The 23,370-nt window shown below is 37.8% G+C and overlaps 1 protein-coding gene across 1 annotated transcript in view; it reads right to left on the bottom strand.

Annotated features, from left to right (window-relative positions):
* The window catches only part of GOLGA4 (golgin A4), a 57,070-nt gene that overhangs the window by 1,720 nt on the left and 31,980 nt on the right, over nt 1-23,370 (bottom strand). The window contains exons 13-26 of the mRNA XM_054385241.1: nt 20,748-20,926; nt 19,559-19,690; nt 18,469-18,624; nt 15,548-17,675; nt 15,513-15,514; nt 13,381-15,473; nt 12,490-12,611; nt 11,433-11,563; nt 6,959-7,072; nt 6,101-6,121; nt 5,835-5,903; nt 4,894-4,969; nt 4,610-4,713; nt 810-896 (exon numbers count right to left, since the gene is read on the bottom strand). Coding sequence (XP_054241216.1) covers nt 810-896; nt 4,610-4,713; nt 4,894-4,969; nt 5,835-5,903; nt 6,101-6,121; nt 6,959-7,072; nt 11,433-11,563; nt 12,490-12,611; nt 13,381-15,473; nt 15,513-15,514; nt 15,548-17,675; nt 18,469-18,624; nt 19,559-19,690; nt 20,748-20,926 — 5,414 coding nt within the window. The remainder of the gene's footprint in view (nt 1-809; nt 897-4,609; nt 4,714-4,893; nt 4,970-5,834; nt 5,904-6,100; nt 6,122-6,958; nt 7,073-11,432; nt 11,564-12,489; nt 12,612-13,380; nt 15,474-15,512; nt 15,515-15,547; nt 17,676-18,468; nt 18,625-19,558; nt 19,691-20,747; nt 20,927-23,370) is intronic.

The following is a 23,370-nucleotide window of genomic DNA, read 5'->3' as shown; positions in this document are numbered from 1 at the left end:
GGGTCTGTTTCTCAAACCTAAATTCACCTTTCTGGTAAACAGATCAACTGGCAAATAGAAAGCAATCGTCACATAATCAGAAGTGTATTTAAACAGGGATAAAAACCAACCAAACAGAACTAAGGTGTTTAAAACTTTTACTTTGATCTGTCATGACCTAGGGAGAACCTGACATATTTTGATGGTTTTTCAGTTCAAAAATAAAGCAGGCTCTTAAACACAAACACACACACATGAAAAAAAATCCCCCCCCAAATGCAACGTTGTTAGGACACTCAAGATAAAAATGTACACATCCCACTTCAAACACATATCCCAGGTGATTGAGCTAATCAGTGTTGTATTTCACAGGCAAAATGGCTTTTGGTTTTGCCAGAAATTTTATCCCAGGGACGAACAATTTCTTTTGACACATTTTTATGAGAACTGGTACGATTCCACAGAAACTTCTGAATTTAAGAAATGTAGATTTTTCTGTCAGATTATTTGGGGTTTTTTCTTAGAAAATTGCTCTGCAGAACAGTTGGGATGACTGAATGTGCTTTGTTCTGTTGCACCCATAGCAATCAGAAGTACAGTTTAACCAATAATGGGAAGTACTACTGAAGAAAACGTTTGTGTTTTTTCCCTTTATTTTTGCTAAAGCCGCAAACCTACAGCTGGAATTTGACATTCCACTGAAAAAGAGAGAGAGGGGGAGAAAACTTTTCTCTAACGTGGACACAAGGAAAAAGGAGAGCTAAAGTGTCTAATCCATTATTCTTGCAACCTAATCTCTTTCATAAAGCTGTTTTAGTTAGATAACTTACCAATGGTCGAGCATCTTCTCGTTCTAGTATCTTCTGAGTCTGATCTGCTGGGAACTTCAGCACTGTTGTTATAACCTTGGCCATTGTCTAAGAAGTAAGTCATCAATAAGTGATTTCATACGCACTTAAATGCTTCATAATGTTTTAAAATGCATTTAAAAATACTGGATGCTAGTTATGGTAATATTAATGGAAAACAGATAAACGAGTAAGGTATAACTACATTTCACATCATGTATGGAAGACAAACTGTGTGAATTATATGAAAACCATGAAGAATCTCCATTTCACACTGTCACAAACTGCAGCTGCTATAATACAATGTAAGCTCTAGGGTATCTATGCTCAAAAACTTGAATTCTTGCTCTGCATGAGCCTGCTGTGGCAAGGAGTTTGGACTAGTTGATCTTCAGAAGTCCCTTGCAACACCTACTATTCTGTGATTAAGAGAGCATACTACTACAAACACTACTAACACACTTAGAATTAGAAAATATCAATCACATTGTCATTGCTCATGGTTTTCCAGTCAGTGTAGCAGGATGAAACCGAATTTCAAGACACAGTTCAGTAAATTTAAGATGATATGATACAATCTCTGTGAAAGAAGACACTAAGATCCATTTCCTCCAGCAACACATCTAATGGTTGAAAGAAAACCACGAGGAAGATGGCTTCAAATTACTTTTTGAAGTAAAAGTGGAAAAAAAAGCATCTTTGCATTTGCAAAGTTCTCAGTTTATTGTATCTTTGCGTTTGCCTTTTTTATTTATCATATCTTTGCATTTGCCTTTACAATTTATTGTACTGATTTGTAATTTATTCTTTCTCCTCCCAATATTCATCTCCTCTTTAGGAGCCAGTGTGCAGACAATGTTGGAATGACATCCTCTGATTAAATACAAAAATCTCCAGGGCAAATAAATACATATATATGTCTACAAATGCATACACAGAAATTCATTGTATCTATTTACACAGTATCACAGTATATCAGAGGTTGGAAGGGACTTCAAGAGATCATCAGGTCCAACCCCCCTGCCAGAGCAGGATCACTTATGTTACAGAGGAACACATCCAGGTGGGTTTTGAAAGTCTCCAGAGAAGGAGACTCCACAACCCCCCTGGGCAGCCTATTCCAGTGCTCTGTCACTCTCACTGTAAAGAAGTTTCTCCTCATGTTGAGGTGAAATCTTCTATGTTCAAGTTTGAACCCACTGTTCCTTGCCTTATCACTGTGACCCACTGAAGAGAGCCTGGCCGCCTCCACTTGACACCCACCCCTCAGATATTTATACACATTTATGAAATCCCCTCTCAGTCTTCTCTTCTCAAGACCAAACAGCCCCAGGGATCTCAGTCTCTCTTCACAGGGGAGATGCTCAAGTCCCCTAATCATCCTTGTGGCTTTCCATTGGATTATTTATTCACACAGATTTTAATCAAAGCAATTGGGAGAGCACAGAAAGTCAATTACAGTTTGTTGATGTTACTGAAGAAATGAATGGCAAATTTTAGTAGATCACTGCTAATAAGGAAACATTTTTTATCACAAATTTATAAAGTTTTGAGGCATCCAATGTTTGGAGGATCGGTAGGAACTAGTCTTAATGAAAGAGGTTTCAAATGTGGTTTTCTTAACATAAATTTGCTACCTGCATCAGCTGTCTGCAACAGTCATCTGCAGCTGCCTCAAGACTTATTTGAAGCTGAAACATGGTTGACCTGGTTTTTAGCATTTTTTCTTCTGTCAGTTCAAAAATCACAAAATTCAGTTATGTAGCTATTTTTCTTCAGTGATTTCTGTTGTTTGTTGTTGAAGTAGCAGAGTCATCCAATGAGCCACAGGCTTGTGAACACAAGGTAGCTAATGATTCTGGGGTTTTGGATCAGGGATTTGTGTTTTTAATAAAAAGGGATTTAATATCAAAGTGAAAAATGGGATAAAAGGAGAGAGAAAAAGGAATCCCACAAGATGTCCTGCACAGACCAAGATCTTTTATGTACCGAGCACAAGGAGAACAAAGCTAATTAACATAGAAAACTATATAAAATCTCTGATTAATCACAGTCCAAGTTGAAAACAGGGCAACAAAGAATGGAAGGTCTCCAGGGAGGAGAAAAAAACCACAAAAACCCCCAAGAAAACCAAAACCTAAAAAACTCCAACAAAACAAATAAGAAAAAAAAAATCATCCACAGAGCATTTATTGTCCAAGAAAAATGTTTGTGTTCTGACATACCTCTTTTGAACCTGGTCAATCTCTAAGCATCAGTGTTGTTACAAGCTAGTAAAATTCCAATTTGGGAATAATTTCACAAGCTTGCAGCATGCAACAGGAAGTCTACTGTGCAGTTTTTCACTACTTTTAATAGTAAATTAATACTATCTAGAGAGCATATATAGATTTGGAAGCCCTTTAAAACATCTTTAAACAATAATTAACGAAATATTTCGCCATCCCCAGAGCTAGAAACAAGCTATTATTTAATCCAACTACTACTTATTATATTCGTGTCAAGATGACATCAAAAGAGCACTTTTCCTAATGTTCAGCTTCACAGTGCTTTAAGCTTGACTGACAACTGGGCCCCATCCTGTTCAATATCTTTATCGATGATCTGGATGAGGGGATTGAGTCCATCATCAGTAAATTTGCAGATGACACCAAGCTGGGAGCAGGTGTTGAGCTGTTAGAAGGTAGAAGGGCTCTGCAGAGGGACCTTGACAGGCTGGACAGATGGGCAGAGTCCAACATGATGGCATTCAACAAATCCAAGTGCCGGGTGCTGCACTTTGGCCACAACAACCCCATGCAGAGCTACAGGCTGGGGTCAGAGTGGCTGGAGAGCAGCCAGGTGGAAAGGGACCTGGGGGTACTGGTTGACAGCCACCTGAACATGAGTCAGCAGTGTGCCCAGATGGCCAAGAGAGCCAATGGCATCCTGGCCTGCATCAGGAATAGTGTGGCCAGCAGGAGCAGGGAGGTCATTGTACCCCTGTACACAGCACTGGTTAGGCCACACCTTGAGTACTGTGTCCAGTTCTGGGACCCTCAGTTTAGGAAAGATGTTGAATTGCTGGAGCATGTCCAGAGAAGGGCAACGAGGCTGGTGAGAGGCCTTGAGCACAAGCCCTATGAGGAGAGGCTGAGGGAGCTGGGACTGTTTAGCCTGGAGAAGAGGAGGCTCAGGGGAGACCTCATTGCTGTCTACAACTACCTGAAGGGAGGTTGTAGCCAGGAGGGGTTTGGTCTCTTCTCCCAGGCAACCAGCAGCAGAACAAGAGGACACAGTCTCAAGCTGCGCCAGGGGAGGTTTAGGCTGGAGGTGAGGAGAAAGTTCTTCACAGAGAGAGTGGTTGGCCATTGGAATGTGCTGCCCAGGGAGGTGGTGGAGTCACCATCCCTGGAGGTGTTCAAGAGGGGATTGGACGTGGCACTTGGTGCCATGCTTTAGATAGGCATGAGGTTTAGAGTGACAGGTTGGAGTCGATGATCTTTGAGGTCTCTTCCAGCCTTCTTGATTCTATGATTCTATGACTTCTGCTACTAAAACCGTATTTATCTACAAAGGTTTTTGTCTTCACAGGGACATAGGTGAGAGATGTGACAACCCCCCTTTCCCTGACAGTCATTTTGGCATCCTGACAAGGTTTTTAAGATATGGATTGTGCTTATTTGGAAAACAAACCAACCAACCAAACATGAAAGCTTTTCAAATCCTGTGTCAGTAATCAACAGGGTGTAACAAACAGGGCACTTCAAATCTATGCAGCAAGGACGTTAAACTGCCCATACCTTTGTCTCACGGCCCATCATATATTCAAATAGCACTTTCCTCAAGTATTCAAACTCAGTAGGCTCCCCAAAGAGGGAAACATCAGTGTGGTGAAGGTTCCCATCTGTGTAAAAAAAAAAAAAAAAGAAGAGAATATTTATACTGAGAGTCACTCATACAAACCTGTGTTTCACCACTGGCATGACACTGAAAAAAACAAACACCACATTCTCAACCTGGGGCAGAGCAGCAGCCAACACAGAAAGGGACCTGGGGGTGCTGGCTGGCAGGAAGCTGTGCTTACCTCTGTATGGTGCTCCAACTGAAGTCACATACATATTCTTCTCGTAATTTTTCAGCCGATCTTCCAGTACATGAATCTAAGCAGAGAACAGTCAAAAAGATAAGCAGTGTTCCTAAACAGCTAAAAAAGATCACAGAATTGTTTGGGTTGGAAGGGACCTCCAAAGGTCATCTAGTCCAACTTCCCTGTGGTCAGCAGGAACATCCTCCACTCGATCAGACTGCCCAGAACCTTGTTGAGTCTGAACTTGATTATCTACAGTGATGGGGCCTCAACTACCTCCCCTGGGCAACCTGTTCCAGTGTTCCACCATCCTCGTGGTAAAGAACTTGCTCCTAATATCCAATCTAAATCTACTCTTCTCTAATTTCAAACTACTGCCCTTCATTGTATCACTACAGGCATTTGTGAACAGTCCCTTTTCGGCCTTTTTGTAGGCTCCTTTCAGGAACTGGTTTTCAGCTAAGCATCATCTCAAAAAAAGCAAAATACATTTGTTTTTTAAGGAAGGAAAACATGAAAAACTATCCCTAAACTACCTAAGGAAATGTGTATACAGTGTACATACATACAAGAATATTCTACATACACACACATGCATATGGCAAAAAGAAAATACAAAAATTGTACGTAACCTCACAAGAGTTTTACTTGAGAAAAAGAAAAGATCCATCGTTTAATAAAGTGCATTGCTCCATTTTTCACCGTGCAAATGTGTTGCTAACCTGAATCACGAGCATGTGGTATTTTCATTCCTGGGCTAAAGGAGTACTTTGAAACATGCACAGATCTTCTGAGAGCAAGTGTATGAGCCAAAAGTAGTTTATGTGCTATTATTTCCATAGTACCTGTGTGATCATGTGCTCCACCATCACCTGAAAAGAGCAAACCTCTTAATACTGCAAATGGATAACTTTTACTTGTTCAAACAGCACCCTTACCTGCTCTTTGAACTCCTGCTCTTTCAGTTTGGAATTATTGACTAGTGTTGTCTTCTGTGCTAGCTGTGCCTGAAAGAACAGCCACATATGGAAATCATCAAGAAACTGCTTGATATATCACAGGTTATCTTTCCAATGAAAGTTTTCTTTTAACATCCCAACTTAAGCAGTACTTCTACTTTCAAACTGCTGTGAAACAGAATTTAGAGAGTAAAATCAAGAGAAACAGAATTTAGAGAGTGAAATCGATAAAATTTGCGACATACCTGAAGTTCCATTATTGTGACCTGGAACAGAGGGGAAAAAAAAATTATTAGAACATATGCAAAACTTAAATATATCAAGGACTGAACATAGGTTAAAAAAAAGGGGGGGGGGAAGAAATGTCAGTCATCTGGTTCTGATAGAGTGTGAACTGAAGATGAGAAATACTGAAATTCCCACATCACAAATACACTCAAAAATAAGCAGTCCCATAGAGTTTAACTTATTTGTGTTGGCAGTACCTAAAATTTGTATTGAAATTCTCTCATTGGATTCTGTAAGAAAATTATCATTAACAAAACCTCAAGAATCTGGTATTTACAAATCCTTACAAGATGCATATTGAAGATAAATGGTATTTGAATGAGTATGAAGCATATGCCAGAAAATCCCAACTACTCTTAATAGTATCCACAATATTGTATCTCTTCCTTCAGTTCTCCAAGCTGCATTTGGAATAGTGAACTTCCATCAAAAAATACCTTCAGCTTAAAAGCTTCATCAGCTCTACCTTTTCCAAAGATAGCAGTGTTTATGAAGTACAGAAACCATTCTAAGCTAAAATTTCTCTCTCTCAATGTTCCAACTCTAAGGAAAATAAAGCTTTACTAATCATGGGTACAACTCCAGGTTATACACCTGGACTTTTTAACATACCATTAAAAAAGGTAGTGTCAGATACTGCAGAGTCTGAAGAGGTTCACTGTTGAAGAAATGAACATCTAAAAGAAAAGGAACTGCATAGGAAAGCAAAGACCGGATATAAAAATAAAATTCAGTTAAGAGTAAACTATAGAATTTTATGGAGACTAAGCATTTCACACCTAAAGATACACAAACAAATGGCAATGCCAGCTCACTTTTTCACTGTTCCAACTTTCCTCTTCTGCTATCCTTTGTTTGTATTCCTTCTGCAAGTCTTCTAGCTGTGCTTGCAACTCATAAACTTTTGCTGTCATCTCTTCCTCACGAGCCTTCAAAATGCAGGGAAAAAAATTACGCAATTAATCATCAAACCACTCAAAACCTTAACTATAGTGGACAGAGAAATCAAGAATCAGAGAAATCAGGAAAGAACATGCTTAAAATTCAGTAGAAAGAGGAGTTACACTACAAGACTACAGAAAAACATATATGAGATGGTCTAGTCAGTGTGGTGGTGTTAGGTCATAGGCTGGACTTGGTGATTTCAGAGGTCTATTCCAGCCTCAATAACTCTCTGAAAAGAGCAAGAAACAAACACAGGAACTTAACAAGACTTTGCAGCCTTCAACTATTAAGATTGCATCGTTAGGATTGCAGGTTTTTTGAAAACTACAAAAAAAAAAAAAACTGTTCCTATTTGGCAGCAAACCAGCATTTGAAAATAATCCAGCAAGTGTATTACTGGGGAGGCTGTGCTTGCTTATAGAACCCTCATGAAAGGGACACCTGATAATCCAGGGTTACTTCCTATAGTCTGGAAGTCACAAGGATTTAGATTTTTTTCCTCCCTCACTCTCACAAAGATGTTCTTAAAGCAGTTTAAAACACATTTTCAGAAACACAGACATCCTAGATTAATTTTTTTTTAAAATTGTGTCCCCTCTGGCCTTTTTGTGAGATACCATGCTTGGGAGCTCAGTTAACAGCACTCCAGGGTGCATGTCTACACTGCTGAACTGAACTGAAACTCAACTTTCACTCATGCTAATCATGCAGGGCAGAGAGCTGCCCACTCTGCTATGCAGTAGTACTTCAGATCAAATTGCCACAATTAATCATCAAGAACAGAACTGGTGATCAAAACTGTGTTCTATTCAAGATTTTAGGAGTATAAACTATAATGGTACAGAATATTCACTGGAAAAAGTATGCACAGAACTCAAAAGATGGTCCAGGCTTAACAGATTTAGGGCATGCCATAACTAGGAAAATTATTTCCCTGTAAAACCACCTTTTAAGGAGTTCCTAGTTAAGAACAGAACACCCTCCCCATACAGCCCCTCGAACCAAAAATCACTACCAAAAAGAAACAAAGCAACCTCCTCAAAAAATAACTTAAGAGAATGGGAAGTCACAGTACCCAAGCAAATTTTACATCCTAGAAGCTTTAAAAACATCCATCTTCACTAAGAACTTTGCTCAAACAGCAGAGCCTCCAAATAGTGTTGTGTTTTATTCATTCACATGATTTTTCTGTGTCCTCAAAAATATATCAACAATCTTTTCTAGGATTTTTTATTACATGGTTATATTCCCCTAGTTAAAACCATCTATACCTGGCATGTACAGCTGCTTTTATTTTAACTCCTTTGGGGATTTTGTTGGTTTTCTTTGTTTGGGGGGGTAGAGTGGTGATTATTTTGGGTTTTGGAATTGTTCGTTGTTTTTTGGGTTGTTTTTTTTTTTTTTTTCTTTACATAAAGAATCTTACCATTTCTAGACTAATGGAATAAACTAATAAAATTGCATGCACATCATTCAGTGAGACATGGACAGACTGGAAAGCTGGGCAAAGAGGAACCTAATGAGGCTCAACAAGGATAAGTGCACCTGGGAAGGAATAATAAACTGTACCAGTACAGGTTAGGGAGGTGATTTGCTAGAGAGCAGCCCCATGGAAAAGGACCTGGGAATCCTGGTGGACAAGTTGTCCATGGGACAGCAATGTGCCCCTGTGGCCAAGAAGGCAAATGGTATTCTGGGGTGCATTAAGAGGAGTGTGCCCAGCAGATCGAGGGAGGTTCTCCTCCTCCTCCCCTCTGCCCTGGTGAGGCCCCACCTGGAGTTCTGGGCTTCACAGATCAAGAGGGACAGGGATCTACTTGATACAGTCCAGCAGAGGGCTACAAGGATGAGTAAGGGACTGGAGCACTTACGAGAAAAGGCTGAGGGACCTCGGGCTTTTTAGTCTGGAGAGAAGACTGAGAGGGGATCTAATAAATGTATATAAATATCTGAGAGCTGGGTATCAGCAAGGAAGGGACAGCCTCTTCTCACTTGCACACTGTGATAGGACAAGGGGCATTGGATGTAAACTGCAGCACAGGAAGTTCTACCTCACCATGAGGAAGAAGTTCTTGACTGTAAGGGTAACAGAGCACTGGAACAGGCTCCCCAGAGAGGCTGTGGAGTCTCCTTCTCTGGAGACTTCCAGACCCATCTGGATGCATTCCGGTGTGACCTATGCTAGATTCTATGGTCCTCCTCTAACAGGGGGGTTTAGACTTGAAGATCTCCAGAGGCCCCTTCCAACTCCTAACATCCTGTGATCATTCTTAGTCATGGAAGGCAGTTGAAATGTAGAATAGAATTTCAAATGACACTTCTGTAAAAGGGACCTACCTGTGAGCCATTATTTTTTATAAGTCCCTGAACAGAGACTGTAGTTTAAAATTTGCAATAATTAGAGATCACGCAGGCTCCCAACATGCCACAAACTCTGTATTTAAAATAAGAACTTATTGCTCCATACAGCATCTGGCATGCTCTGAAAATAAACTGCATGCTATTTGGATTTAATTACAGTTATAGACTAAGACTTCAATAAAATTTTAATTTCCCAAATCTTAACCACGAGATCTATCCTATATTCACATGGGTGGAATTATGACAAATGAAAGAATACACACCTGAAGTTAGATTTTTTTTTTTAGCTCATAAATAGGCTTAAAATAAGTTAGTTGGAGCACAATATTCAATTTTTCTCTAATTATATACATCAGTTAAAAAAAAAAAAAAAAACAAACCACAACTTAGGCCTCAAATTACAGGCTATGCTGATTTATGAGCCCTCTAATTAGAGAGACTTTCATGAACTCTTCCATGCTAAAAGTTTTTATGAAAGATAGGAAAACATCAGGTGAAGCAAGAGAAATACCAGGAGAGCACTTCACAGATAAATCATATCAATTGTAACAGACTCAATGATTCTTGCTTGTCTTTGAGGATAAACACTCAAATCAAGTCAGACTGATTTTTAGCATCATTAACCACATATAAAATGCAACTGAACTATAAAGTTATATGAGCAAAATTCATTCTTGCAATTGGTATTATTTTTGTTGCATCTTCTTACCATTTCTGACAGACAAACCCCTCTGTGAAAATACCTGGATGAGAAATTTCTCAAACCTGTCATGAGCCAAGTCAGCTAGAACTGGGGCACTAACTGGCAACACTTTAGACTAAACTGAACCTATAAGATCTGCTGATGCATATATTTAGATTTCTGTCAGAGTTCTCAGTGAGTATAACATACACTCAATTTAACATAAATATTTCTTCACTTTTGAGATGCTTGCAACACTCTCTCAGGAAAAAAAGTAACAAATTCTGTAAACTTATTTTTCTATTCCCTAAAACAAACCTCAAAACATTTACACCTAAACCATCACCTAAAGAAGAAACATGTATTCTGAAATGTTAAATATCAAATTACAGCTTATTGTAGTTCCAGGCAACTGTCACTGCCATCATTAATGAGATGCAAAAAGTGTTCATGTCCTCCAGTTGAATAATTAGCTTAAACCTTCAAGATCATACATTGCATACAGTATGCCCATTTCTGACACATGTACAGACTGACTGTATCAGAAGACAGGACTTCAAATCACAGCACTTCTGCAGGATTTCAAAACACAGACCTGTTAGGACCTCTAACTACAGACCTGAAGGGAAACACACTGCACATTTGGGTAAGAGAAATATAAATCCTCCAGAAATGTAGAATTTACAGCTATGGTAATAAAGAAATAAATAGAAATCTCAGTGGCTTCTATTATGCATTTTTTTTCTAAATTAGGAAACAAAAGGAAAGACTCTAAATTTAACACCTTGCGATCTCCAACTTTCTAGAAGTCAAAAAACTGAAGTGGAACACACCAACCTGGCTCCAAGACTGCAGATTTTAGTATGAAACAGTCATGCCCAGTACACAACTACTTGGGCTGGTAATTGAGCATAAAGAAACAGAAGACCACTTAGATTTATTACTACTGACTCTATTCAAGGGACACTCTATGACACTACGTTACTTGTGCAAAGAGGATTAAAATTAGCAAAATTAAAGCCTGCATCCCAGTATGATGTCTAGCACTGAAAACCATGCAATCTTTTGCTGCCATTCATGCAACCATGCATTTATGCTGCCCAGAGAGCCTGAGGATTCTCCTTCTCTGGAGACTTTCAAAACCCAACCTGCTCTATGCAAACGTGCTTTAGCTAGGAGGTTGGAGTAGATGATCTCCAGAGGTTCCTTCTGCCCCCTACCATTCTATGATTCTTGAAAAAAAAGAAAAAAAAAAAGTTATTTTGAAATGTATATAATCACATTGCTTTTCAGGAAGATACCTCAAGGATTTCTTCATATTTTTTCACAGTTCTTTTTAGATCATCATCTTTTTCAGCAATTTTTTTATGCAACTGTGTTGTCTCTATGTGATGATTTTCTATCAATTCAGTTTCTACCTCCTGGGCTTTACCTAGAAAAAAAGATAGATAGGCATATTTTATAAAAGCACATTGATTTTGTTAAATTATGTCACAACAGGATTAAAAAAGCTCAAAGACAACCGTGAAAGGCATCTATAAAGAAAACTTGTCATGAAAATTCATTTTTCACGCTGTCAGTGCTAATTATGCCACTTGATTCTGATGTTTGTTATTTGTTGATTGTTACTTCGGTATCTGGAGTAATTTTTTTTTCTACCTGATGTTGGAACTTTTATCTAGAAGTTAAGACCACAACCAATATTTATCAAGTAGTTCTAATGCCTATTCTGAAACATCTGAAATCATTAGAAATCCCTCACTTGTAGGGTTACATCCAGTAACTGTGGAGTTAAAACAAACATGCCTTCTGCTCACTTATTCAACCTCCAGCTTACACTAAAGTGGCAAATGACAGACAGAAGCTGAAATATGCTGTACTCTAGTTATAACTAAGGCATAGCAATCAGCCATCATATTTACATGGTATCTGATAGTGATTACAGAAAATGAAGTCTGCAAGACAAGGCTAAGAAAATGTCATCCTGATTCCCAGATGGATCCAAACTTCTGCGAAAGGCACCACCCTTCAGTGTCGTACAGTTGACAATGGAGCATTAAAGGTTTCAAATCCTGAAGCCTAAGTTGTATTACAATAAAAACTTAGTGATGTGCTCTCTTTTTTTGGTACCTATGGCTATGTAGGGTAAAAGCTACATATGCATCTCCCTAATTGTGCTGTAAGTAACATTTATATGTTATTTCCTGAGCAAGAGATCTACTTCCCCTGAATTCCCTAGCCAACCATAAAACACATGGTCTTGATCAGAATTTTGGGTAAAACCCCTTCCCCAAAACATCTGAAGATTTGTTTTTCTGGATATTTTGCTGATTACAGTTAGAACAGTATTTCACTTACTGATCGTCTCTTTCACTGCCATTTCCAATTCTCTCTCTTTTTGAGCCAGCTGAGTATTGAACTCTCTCATTAACTGCTTTAAGGTGGAGTTGTGCTTTAACTCTATGTCTTCTTGTTCACATCTGTTAAAAAAATGTCCAAAAAAATACAGTGAGGTAATAAAAAGTTTAAAGAGAATGTGAGAACAGTTTAGCAAGGTAGGAGATCTGGGAGTTTCTCCAGAACTATTTTAGAATGGGATGGTTTTCAAGTGTATGAATTCTATGGGATTCAGGGAGGTTTCTTGTTCCTCTTCAAACGAATTCACCTGGACATTGTAGGTGTTTCATTTAAAAAACAACCCAGAACTGAACCTTACCAAAGGACAGGGAATTTTTGCTCTCTGAGAAAGATGAAGTAAGGAATGGTTTTGCTGAGCAAGTAAGGAAGGTGCTGTGTAAAAGCAGAATTTTTAGGGAATTCCTTGCTTGAAAAACCATTTGAGTGCTGAGCACTACAGCACACTTTTGTGCGGTACATATCAACAACTCTTGGTATTGTTTGAACATGAAGCCTTCAGTAATAAATTTTATTAAATATTTGATTCCTGTTTGAGGAAACCAGAAATAAATTTAACTTCTGGCAATGCTGAAAGTGACCACTGGTAAAGTAAATCAAAAGTGGTGTTACTTTACCAAAAGACAAACCACTTTCACAACTGGTGACTCAAAGAGTGTTTTATGAAGTGCTACTTCAAGTAGTTTTCTTTGCTGTTTCTCTATTCAGAAAATGACACAAAAATACCAGTCATTATTTTACTGTTACAAACTGAGCCCTGTAGAAGTATTCCTGAGGTTAGTGGTTAAAGATAAAGCAAAGAAATGGCAACGAGACCAGGAACAAAGAATTTACCTGATTTTCTGCTGCATTTCTTCTAAGGACTCCTTTTTTACTATGTCAAGCTCCTGTTGATGTTCTTTCCGCAGAGCACGCAAGTCCTTCTGAAGGTTATTGACTTCTTTCCGTAGTTTCTGTTTCTCCCTTTCAGTCTCTTCCAGTTTACACTGCAGGTCCTTCTGCTGGTTTTGCATATCACCTAGCAACTTCTGCAGCTCTAAATCAGACTTAGCCTTTTCTTCAGCATTTCCCTCAAAAGCTTTGAGGCTGTCATTTCTTTCATCCAACTGCTGCTGTAAACTTGTTAGCTTTTCTTCATACCTGAAAGTCATATCTTCCATCTCAACCTTATGTGCTTCTTTTTCCTTCACTAGACTATTTTCCAACTCTTTTATCTTCTGTTCTAAAGTGTGACTGACAGCCTCCTTTTCCTGCAATTTTTTCTGAAAATCTCCAATTACATTCTCCATATCAAGATGCTTTTGTTCTTTAGCTTTTAACTCTTCTCTACTGCTTGCTGAATCACCGCCACAATGTGCATGCTCATCTGCTAACAAGGAGTATTTTTTGGTTTGCTCCTCCAGTTCTTTCCTGAGGCTTTCAGATCTACTCTGCTCCTCCTGATGGCTCTTCTCCACACATTCTAGTTTTTTAAGGAGTTCTTCCTGTTTGTTTTGCAGTTGGAGACACGAGTCATTAGTCTCTTGTTGTTCCTTTTCATACTTCTGCAGTAATTCATCTCTCTCAGTTAAGCCCTTCTGTAGCACACGCATTTTCTCTTCATATGACTGTTGGACGCTCTCGAGCATACTTTTCTTTTCTTGTTCAACAGCAGCTTTTACACTTTCTACTTTTTGCAGCATTTCTTTCTCCAGTTCTGCAGGATCTCTTGTTAGCTTAATTTTTCCTTCTAAGGACTCAATTTTGGCCTCTCTCTCCTGCACTTTTTGTTCCAAGTCTCTTAACTGATTTTCTTTATCCTGCTTAAATCGTTGTTCCTTTTCTTCCATCTGGGACATCAATTGTTTTTTAATGGAACCAATTTTCTGCTCTGCCTTCTTTTTCAGGTCTGCCAGCTTAGTGCTGTTCTCTGCATTCAGTCTATCTTCCAATTCTTTCATTTCTTCCTCTTTCCTTTTAAGCATCTCTGACTTGAATTGACCAAATTCCTTCTCCTTTGCTTCAAATTCCACTTTCAGTGAACCTATTTGCTTCTCAAGACTAGCCACTTTCTCTTCAGCCTCCTTAAATCTATTGTCCTTTTCAAAAGCCACCTTTTCTGCCTGCTGAAGTTGCTGAGCTATTTCTTTTTGCTCTGTGTCCTTCTGTTCACTGTACTTTTTAAGTTCCTCCATCAAGGAAACATTTTCTGAAGTTTTCTCAGCAATGTTTTCTTCTAGTTCAAAAATCCTTGCTGCTTGGTTTTTTAACTTATCAGTTAACTCACTTTCTTGCTTTTCCTTCTGGTTTTGCTTTTGTTCCAGATCACTTTTTAAACTATCAAGATTCTTACTTTGCTTAGCCAGCTGCTCCTTCAGTTTATTTAACTCTTCATCTTTTTGATTGGATTCAATATTGCTTAATTCAAGCTTGCTCTGCAAATCTTTAATAGTATCATGATTTTGTGTAAACTTGGTTTGTGCTTTTGTCTTCCACTCTGACAGCTTGGCCCTGCAATGATCTACCTGCTCAAGAGCTGATGCTTTTTCTTGACTCAGTGTCTCAACTCTGGATGACAACTCCTGAACCTGGTTTAACAACTGCAACCGCTCCTCTTGATGTTGCTTGCTTAACAGAGACATGGCTGCTTCCTTCTCTGTTAAACTTACTGTTCCTTCAAGCCTAACATTAAGATCATGAATTGTTTTGTTGAGAGCAGAGATCTCAGATTGTTTTTCCTGGAGTTCCTCCCTCATTGAGGTGACAGCATTGATATTTTCAGACAACTCTTTCTTCAGCTGTGTTATGCAACTTTCCTTTTCTGATGCTGCTTGCTGCTGATGTCCTCCTTCTTTTTGCAATTGTTCCTTTTCTGTTAGAAGTCCTTCAATGTCAGTTCTCATGGACATAATTAAATCGTCCTTCTCTTGCAGCTGTTGCATTGACTTCTGCAAAGAAGCACTTGCAGCAGAATGGTGCTCCGTTACTTCTCTAAGCTGAGCTTCTAGCTCAGGGATCTTACTCATTTTAATTAATATTGCTTCTTTAAGTTTTGCAGTTCGCTGCTCACAATCTGTGATTTTACATGTTACTAGGCCAAGTTTTTCATTACATTTTTCAATTAATTCATCACTTTTTGTTTGCAATAAAGTTTCAGCATTCCTACTGTAATTATCTAACTGGGCTGCAAGTGCTCCCAACTGGCTTTTAAACTCATTTTCTTTTAGCTGAATTGCCTCTATTTTTCTCTCATAATTCTCATGATCTTTATGCTGAGAAGACTGCACAGTTTGGAGTTTCTCTTCAAGTGTTTTCAGTGTACCAGCCAACTCAGTAATTTTGGCTTTGTCCTTTTCTTCAACTGCTTTCTGTTTACTGAGCTGCTCCTGAAGTTCAGTCTGCTCTTTCAGGGACTGATTAAGATCGCTTTCCACTTTTTTCAACTGTGTTTTCATGTCACTTTCCCTATCTGACAAAGAATTCGCCTTAGCCACTGACTGCTTTAGTTCTTCTTGCAGTTCCCTCAGGAGCTCCTCTTTTTTTGCTTGTTCTTCCTTCAGTCGGGTTATTTCGCTTCTGGAGCCCTCCTTCTCAGCACTGAAGGTGGCGAGCTGCTGTTTAAGGTCTCCAACTTCCTGCTCTTTCTCTTGCAATTCCATTTCATGTTTTTCCTGGAGTTCTTCAATCTGCTGATTGAGTTTCTTCTCCCAACTCTGGGTAATTTCTTCCAGTTCCCTTCTATGAGCTTCAGCAAGACTCTCTAGTTGCTCCTTCTGATTAGATTCCAGTTTTGACACAGCATCGTTGATTCCAGCTGAACTGGCATGTGCCATTTCTAACATTTTAGCATTGAATTCACTCTCTTTCTGACTGAACTCTAACTGCTTGTTTTCAAGCTCTTTTTTTAGTTTAGCTTCCTGCTCAGCAAGTTTCTTTTTGAAGCTTTCCTGCATATCTTTTGATTTCTGTTTAATTTTCTCCATTTTGTTCTCCTGACGTTTCAGTTTACTATCATACTCTCCCTGTAAAGCACTAATTCTCTCCTCTGCAGCTAACAGTTTCTGATTAAGTTCTTCCACTTGCTTGTTCTGTAAGTTCTTCATGTGTTCAATTTCATTTTCCTTATCAGTTAGACTTCTCTTTGTCTCATCAGCCTCTCTTTTTAGATCCTCCAGTTGACATTCATGTTGTTGTGTTAAAGAAGTTACCTTTTGTGTATTTTCATTGCTTTGCTCTTGTAAATGTTGCTTCAGATCATTTATCTGAGAGATGGATGCCTCTAAATCATTCTTCACTTCATTCAGCTGGCATTCAGTTCTTTCTAGTTGCTCATTAAGCTGTAATTTTTCACCTTCAAGATCTGTTAGCTTTTGATGCAGCTTTGCTAATTCCTCTTCATAAACCTTTGCCTGTTCATTGGAAGTATTGCTATGAGACTCTGAAAGCTCCTCTAGCTTTGCAGACACTTGGACAAGTTCAGCTTCAGATCTTCCTGCAGATTCCTTTAGTTTCTGTTCATGTGCTTTTAGCTCCTCCAGATGTCTGTCTTTCTCCTCCAATGATTGCTTGAGTTTATTGAGTTCCTCTTTGAGAACCTTCTCAACACCCTGAATAGACATTTCGTGCTCTTTTAACATCATTTCAACCTTTTCATTGTGTTGCTTCCTTTCTTCTTCCAACTTCCCTTCCAATTCCTGCTTTGTTTTGCACAATTTACTATTCAATTCTGAGAGCTCTTGTTCTAAATCATGACGTATTTTTAGTGCTTCTGACAGCTCAGAAGACAGTGCTTCTAATTCTGTTTGTTTCACATCAAGTTTTTCCAATGTTTTTTCATTCATCTCTTCTATGTGTGCACGGAAAGCTGTTTCTTTCTCTTTCAAGATCGTATCTATCTCTTGTTCTTGTTTCTCTCTCATTTTTTCTATCTCCCTAACTTGTTGTTGCTTTAAGATTTCAAGTTTTTCTGTCCAAAGCTCTTCCTGCTGCTGTTTCAGGTTCTCCAACTCTTTCTTGTGTTTTTCAACCATGTCATTGATTTCCTTATTGTGCTGCTTTTTTTCAGACTCCATCAGAGTACTTAATTCCTCCGACTGCTTTCTGTCATCTTGCGAATACTTTGTCAGAGAGCTTTCCAGTTCAAGAATTCTCTGTTAGAAAATACAGTTTTAAAAGATTACTATTCAAAAGATAACAAGTTGATTAAGTAATTCTTAAATTTCACCAGGTTCACATAACTACAAGCCACTTGTTCCACTATTTTTAGAGAACAAAACTTATTAAGGCTTTTATTCAGCTAGCTTGCTCTTAACTTGGCTTCCACCAAAATTTTACATTTCACTGCAGTGAAAAAAAAGACACAATAAAAACTTGGTAGAATTCAAATGATTCAATGATTCAAATGAAATAATTAATATGATATTTATGAGAGATATGTTCACATTTTCTTATTAAGCTAAAGTACCAATACATAGGATGAAAGATATTGAGAGTCCACACAACTATTACGGAGCTTTGCACACATCCACTGATCTATCTTAATTCCACTTCTCATGGAAATGCTGCTGTAAAGTTAAAACACTTCTATAGGCAAAACTTCCCAACTAATATTTGGGAGTGCTAGAATAATGTATGAACTTGCAATAGCAGATAATACACGACCCATTACCTAAATTAAAGAACACTTCAAAATGTAAGAACATATTGTGTTTACTCCAGTATCCTTGGCTACAAATTCACACCCCACTCCACGATGCCAAGTGAATGTATTTCTACTTTTTCCATCTAAAACTACAAGCTGCAGCACGTCACAGCAAGGCATTAAATTTCTGTGAGATTAAAGCCACCCAATCACAACAAATCCACTGTATTTATAAACCTGTCATAGGTAAATACATACTAAAGGCAATGGTAAACATTTACCCTGTTGGAATCTTTACTCACAGTTCTAAAAGTCTCTACTTCTTCACGCATCTTCTCAACTTTCTTGTCACACTCCGACCGTATTGCTTTCTTCTGCAACTCTAATTCTTCTAAGGCTAGGGATTCTTGCTGCTCTTTTTCTTGAAGGGTTTTTAAACACTCACTCTGATTTTTTTCCTGCATCAGAAATTACGATTATACTCAACTATAAATATAGTTAGCATGCTTTCAAAAAGAGTATAATAGGGTATTTACAAACCCATTAATAGGAGACATACACTGACACGCTGTATTTTCTCTACACACACAGTTTGCATTTCACTTGTGAAAACAAAATTTTTCTAAACCACTTTTATTTTCTCTTTTTCATAACCACTGGTCATCTACTTCTCTTTGTATGAAAGAGAATGCAATCCAGCCTTTCATGGTGGTTGGTTTACCACAATTAATTGAGAGCAATAACGGTATGTCCTCACTTGATTCCAATGCTAATGTGTTTTTAACTTCTATTCCTTCTAATAAAAAAGAAAAACCCTGAAATACAGGTAGAAAAATATAGCCAGGAAGTCTTTTAGTCCTAGACAACAACCACCATGGAGGAGCACAAAAGAGAATCTACTATATGATAGGTAAAATTATGTGATCTAAAGTGGATTACAGCTTATGCAAGAGAGCAAAGAATGCAGCCTGACCTGTAAGAAAATTCTTTTCTGAGGTCAAACAATATGAACAGTTAACTCTGTTCACATATCATAGCACAGCCAGAATAACAATACCAACACTTTTCAAGTAAGAGCTTCATTCTTTGTACCTCTTTTACTCTAGTTGCTGCAGCCAATCACCAATGATTAAATGAAGTTAAGAAATAAAAAAAAGTCAAAGAGAGAGTTTTCAAAATACGAAGCCTTTCCCACAATCTGCAGCTGTTAGTGAGCAGAGAGTGACTATCACTGTTTAGTCTTGATCAGTACAGCTGCTTTTCTTTCATGCTGCTAAAGTCCCTGTGCTATTTGACTTTTGTAGGGCACTCATATCTTTTCGATCAGGTTAAGACCTCTAGTTCCACCGCAGAGAATCGTGCGCAATCCCTAAACATTTTAGGGATACTTACAAGAGCTGCCCTCAGCTTCTCCTGGAATTCCTTTTCTTGAGCCTGCAATCTCTCCTTTAGCTCCTGATCTTTCATAGCCATTTCTTTTTTATGGAATTTTTCTAGCTCAGCAACACGCTCTTCTGAAGACTTCTGTGAAACAAAGTCAGAAGAAAATTATTTCAAAATACTAAATAATGTAACTGTTAGTATTATTTCTTAACAAGAAAAGCAGCACAACAAAGAGAGGAAATCAGAACATCTCTTTGTTTCCTTTAAGTAATTAACTTAATGTTAAGGCCTGAGGGTTCTTATTTTCAAGCTTGAAGCTATCCACCTTCCTTCTCAAGTCTTCCACAGCCTTGCCAATACAAATACCACGTTTTCTTCTTCTACCAAGGTGAACTTAAGTGATTTCAATTTCAGTTCAGATGTGATAATAAATTGCGAAAGGAACTTCTGTCTGTAGCTTTCCCTATAATCTCGTTATTTCATGAGCCACAAAGTCAAGTGGTGACAGCTATCTACAACCTACATATGTGATTTATTTCAGAATAATACAATGCAAGTTTCTGTGTTTTATTTCAGAATAATGTAATGCAAGTTTCTCATCCTCCTAAAGCATCAGTGTATTCCTTTAGAAAAATTAGCTATATGAACAAACGTCAAAATCAGAACTGCAATATAAAGGCATTCAAATTCACAGCTTTGAAAGGCACATGAATTAATCCTGCAATTCCCTCTTAAATGAGAAACAAATTTTAGCAATTCTTAACGAGCAAACAGTTTGGCAACAAGTTCTTAAACATTTACACACACTAGCCAAGGATAATCATTAAAAGTATTAAGCATTAAGCCCCCAAATCCTTTGGAGATGTGGGAGTTGACTGTAATTAATTTCTTCTTGGCTTCCTTTAAAGTCTAAAGTAAATTTCTAGTAAATAATTTTCTTAAATATCGTGAAACAGAGTAATATTGCTCATTTTTACACACCTCTAATGTACTGCTTTTAAACTGTTAAAGAAAAAAAAAATACAGGGAGTTTTCTATGTTGTCTTAAGTAAATCTTTAACCCCAGAAATTATTTTTTATAGATGTTATTAAATAGCAGAAACTTGATAACAAAGTTATAATATACAAATGTATTTAACACCTATAGTTCTGTCATTAGATTAAAAGCCAACAACACAGGGTGAGTTTCAGCTTTTACCTTCATAATCTCAACCACCTCCTGTTTCACTCTGGTTAACTCCCGTTGGAGATTTACCCTCTCTTCCTCACTTGCCTTTTCTACTGCTTTGATTTTTTCATCCATTTCTGCCTGCAATTTTTTCCGGGCCTCCTCTGTCTTTTGGGCCATACTCAGAGCCCTCTCAAGCTCCTCAAAAGCTGTAAAGAAAGGAAAATATATGACAGTCATGAAATATCTATGTCCCTTGAAACATGATCAGAATTCTCAGTAACTGTAAATCAAACAAGCAACAGAGGAATGAACTTAGAAATCCATGAAAGAATTCATGTGGGTTTATTATTTAGAAAAGAAAAAAAACTGACAAATAGCTGTGAATGTCTTTCAATACATTTTTCAGCTTCCATTTTTCCCCCCCTAAAATCTCTATAAAATACATAAACCATATAAAAGAACTATGGCTCCTCTTCTGGGCATCTGTGTTGAATAACTTTTAAGAAAACGAAAAAAAAAATCTGCATGAAGAAACGCTTGTGTCTTATGAAGACTGTCCTTTGCTTCTAAACTTCACAAATAAAATACAAGAAAAAATACTAAGATCTGCTCCCAGAAAACTTGAACATTTATAAGATGTTCCAAAAGAAGACTCAGGTGGCAGTGAAGAAACGTATTTACATTTGCACAAGATGCAAGAACATTTCAAATGACAAATGAGAAGCAATGATTCCATGGCTTTTTTTCCTAAGGAGAAATATTCTAAGATTATTCATAGATGACTATTAAATAAAAAAAAAATCCTGTGTTGTGAATTGTTATAATTATTATCATTATTGTTGTTGTTGTTATTCCATACCAGCATCCTAGTATCTCACTGAAACTGACGGCAGAATCTATACAAAATTACACAACATTAGAATTTGATCACTGTAATGGAAATCTTTTCCTGAGCAGATCATGAATGTGGGAAACCCTTGCTGTAAATCAAAGGAATATTCAGTCTCAGAACAGTCTATTATACTGTTAAATTTTTTTGCATAAAAGGACTTTGGCAAAACACCTATGTAAAATTCTAAATCACAGTGCCAATTTCATGAACATCATTTATTTGAGCACAAGACCCCTGGAATTAAATTATTCTATTATATCCTGGACTACTTTAAAACTGTTTTGGGAGCAGACAAAAGAAAATTATTTTTAACATGTTATTTACTATGCTAAGATTTCTTCCACTTAGTTCTATTCCAAGAAGAAAATCATAATGAACACATTCATCTCTTATTGCCTTGATTCACCATTATTTTGTAGACATTCACAGCAATTCTCATAATTCTTTGGGGTTTTTTTTAAGCTCTCTTTAAGAGCATTCAGTCATGTGTTTGAGTAGTGAGTAATTTCCATTGCACATCTTCTGATAGCATTCAAACTCAAGCTTTTAACCACAATCTGTATTTTTGAGACAATGATGCAAATACGTTTCCAAATGCCTTAATTCTAAAAAATTGCATTCACCCAAATTCTGACCATTTCCAGAATGTTCTTGTTTTCTGAAGAAGCCTTTCCCTGACTGCTGACAGCACTGATTGTATTTTAGCACCAAACAGGGTTGTTATTGACACTGTCAATATCAAAGCACATCATAGTATCCACTTTTTCATTTCTGGTTCTACTTAAATAATAAAAACTTAAACTCATTACAAGAAAATAGGAGCAGTATTAATTATTTCAAAGAGCAAAGCAGTCTAAAACATAATGCAAGCATGCAGGAGGCTTATAGCTCCTTTCTTTCCAAGCACAGTTCTTCACTGTCCCCATCAAGGAATTTGCCACCTGAGACCTGCAGAACTCAAGTCCCTCCCCTCCTGCCACCCTGGGTACAGCTTGGTTATGAACATAGCCTGCACAAAGTCACATGGAGAATTGCACCAACCTCCCTGAAGTTCCTCTCAGCTCTAAAAAAAAGCACATACAGCCAGCAAAATTGGCCAAGTCCTTCAGTATTTCAGCATCATAAATGGCTTTTGGAAAAACAAAACAACAAAACAAGCCTACACACCTTCACAAAGAATATCTTGAATATAAAGCCTGCAAGTAAAAGATTAAGTTATTTCACTTTTCCAGACATATTTTCTGATTCTTGTTCTGAGTCACATTTACTTTATTTCAATTTGAGAAACCTGTTACTTCTGCAAAAGGAAAGAGAATGCATTTGCTATAGCCCACAAATCCACTGAAGAGAAGATCCAGGTTCACACTAGGATTGACTACTGATAGGTAAGAGCTGAGCAACATGCAATGTGACAGCTGTATCACTGGAACTGCAAGCAGGATGCTAATACAAAACTGATGGATAAAATGCCAGGGGGCATGAAAGCACAAAGAAGCAACACTTCACGGAAACACTTAGCTCTCTAAAAGCTAAATTCTATGCATCTCAGGCACTTCTAGCACTTGAAGCAAACCAAAATGCTTTAATTCAAAAAAAAACACAGATTGACAGGGATTGGAAGAGACCTCTGCAGATAATCTAGTCCAACACCCCTGCCAGTGCAGGTTCATCTAGAGCAGGTTGCACATTTAAAGTAGCCAACTCTAGCGTGGCATGACACAGCTGAGTTTCAGACCAGCAGAGGGCTAAACTATCCTT

This window comes from Indicator indicator, chromosome 11, assembly GCF_027791375.1.
Source record: "Indicator indicator isolate 239-I01 chromosome 11, UM_Iind_1.1, whole genome shotgun sequence".
NCBI classification, from domain to species: Eukaryota; Metazoa; Chordata; class Aves; order Piciformes; family Indicatoridae; genus Indicator; species Indicator indicator.
This window is presented reverse-complemented; position numbering and strand designations above follow the sequence as displayed.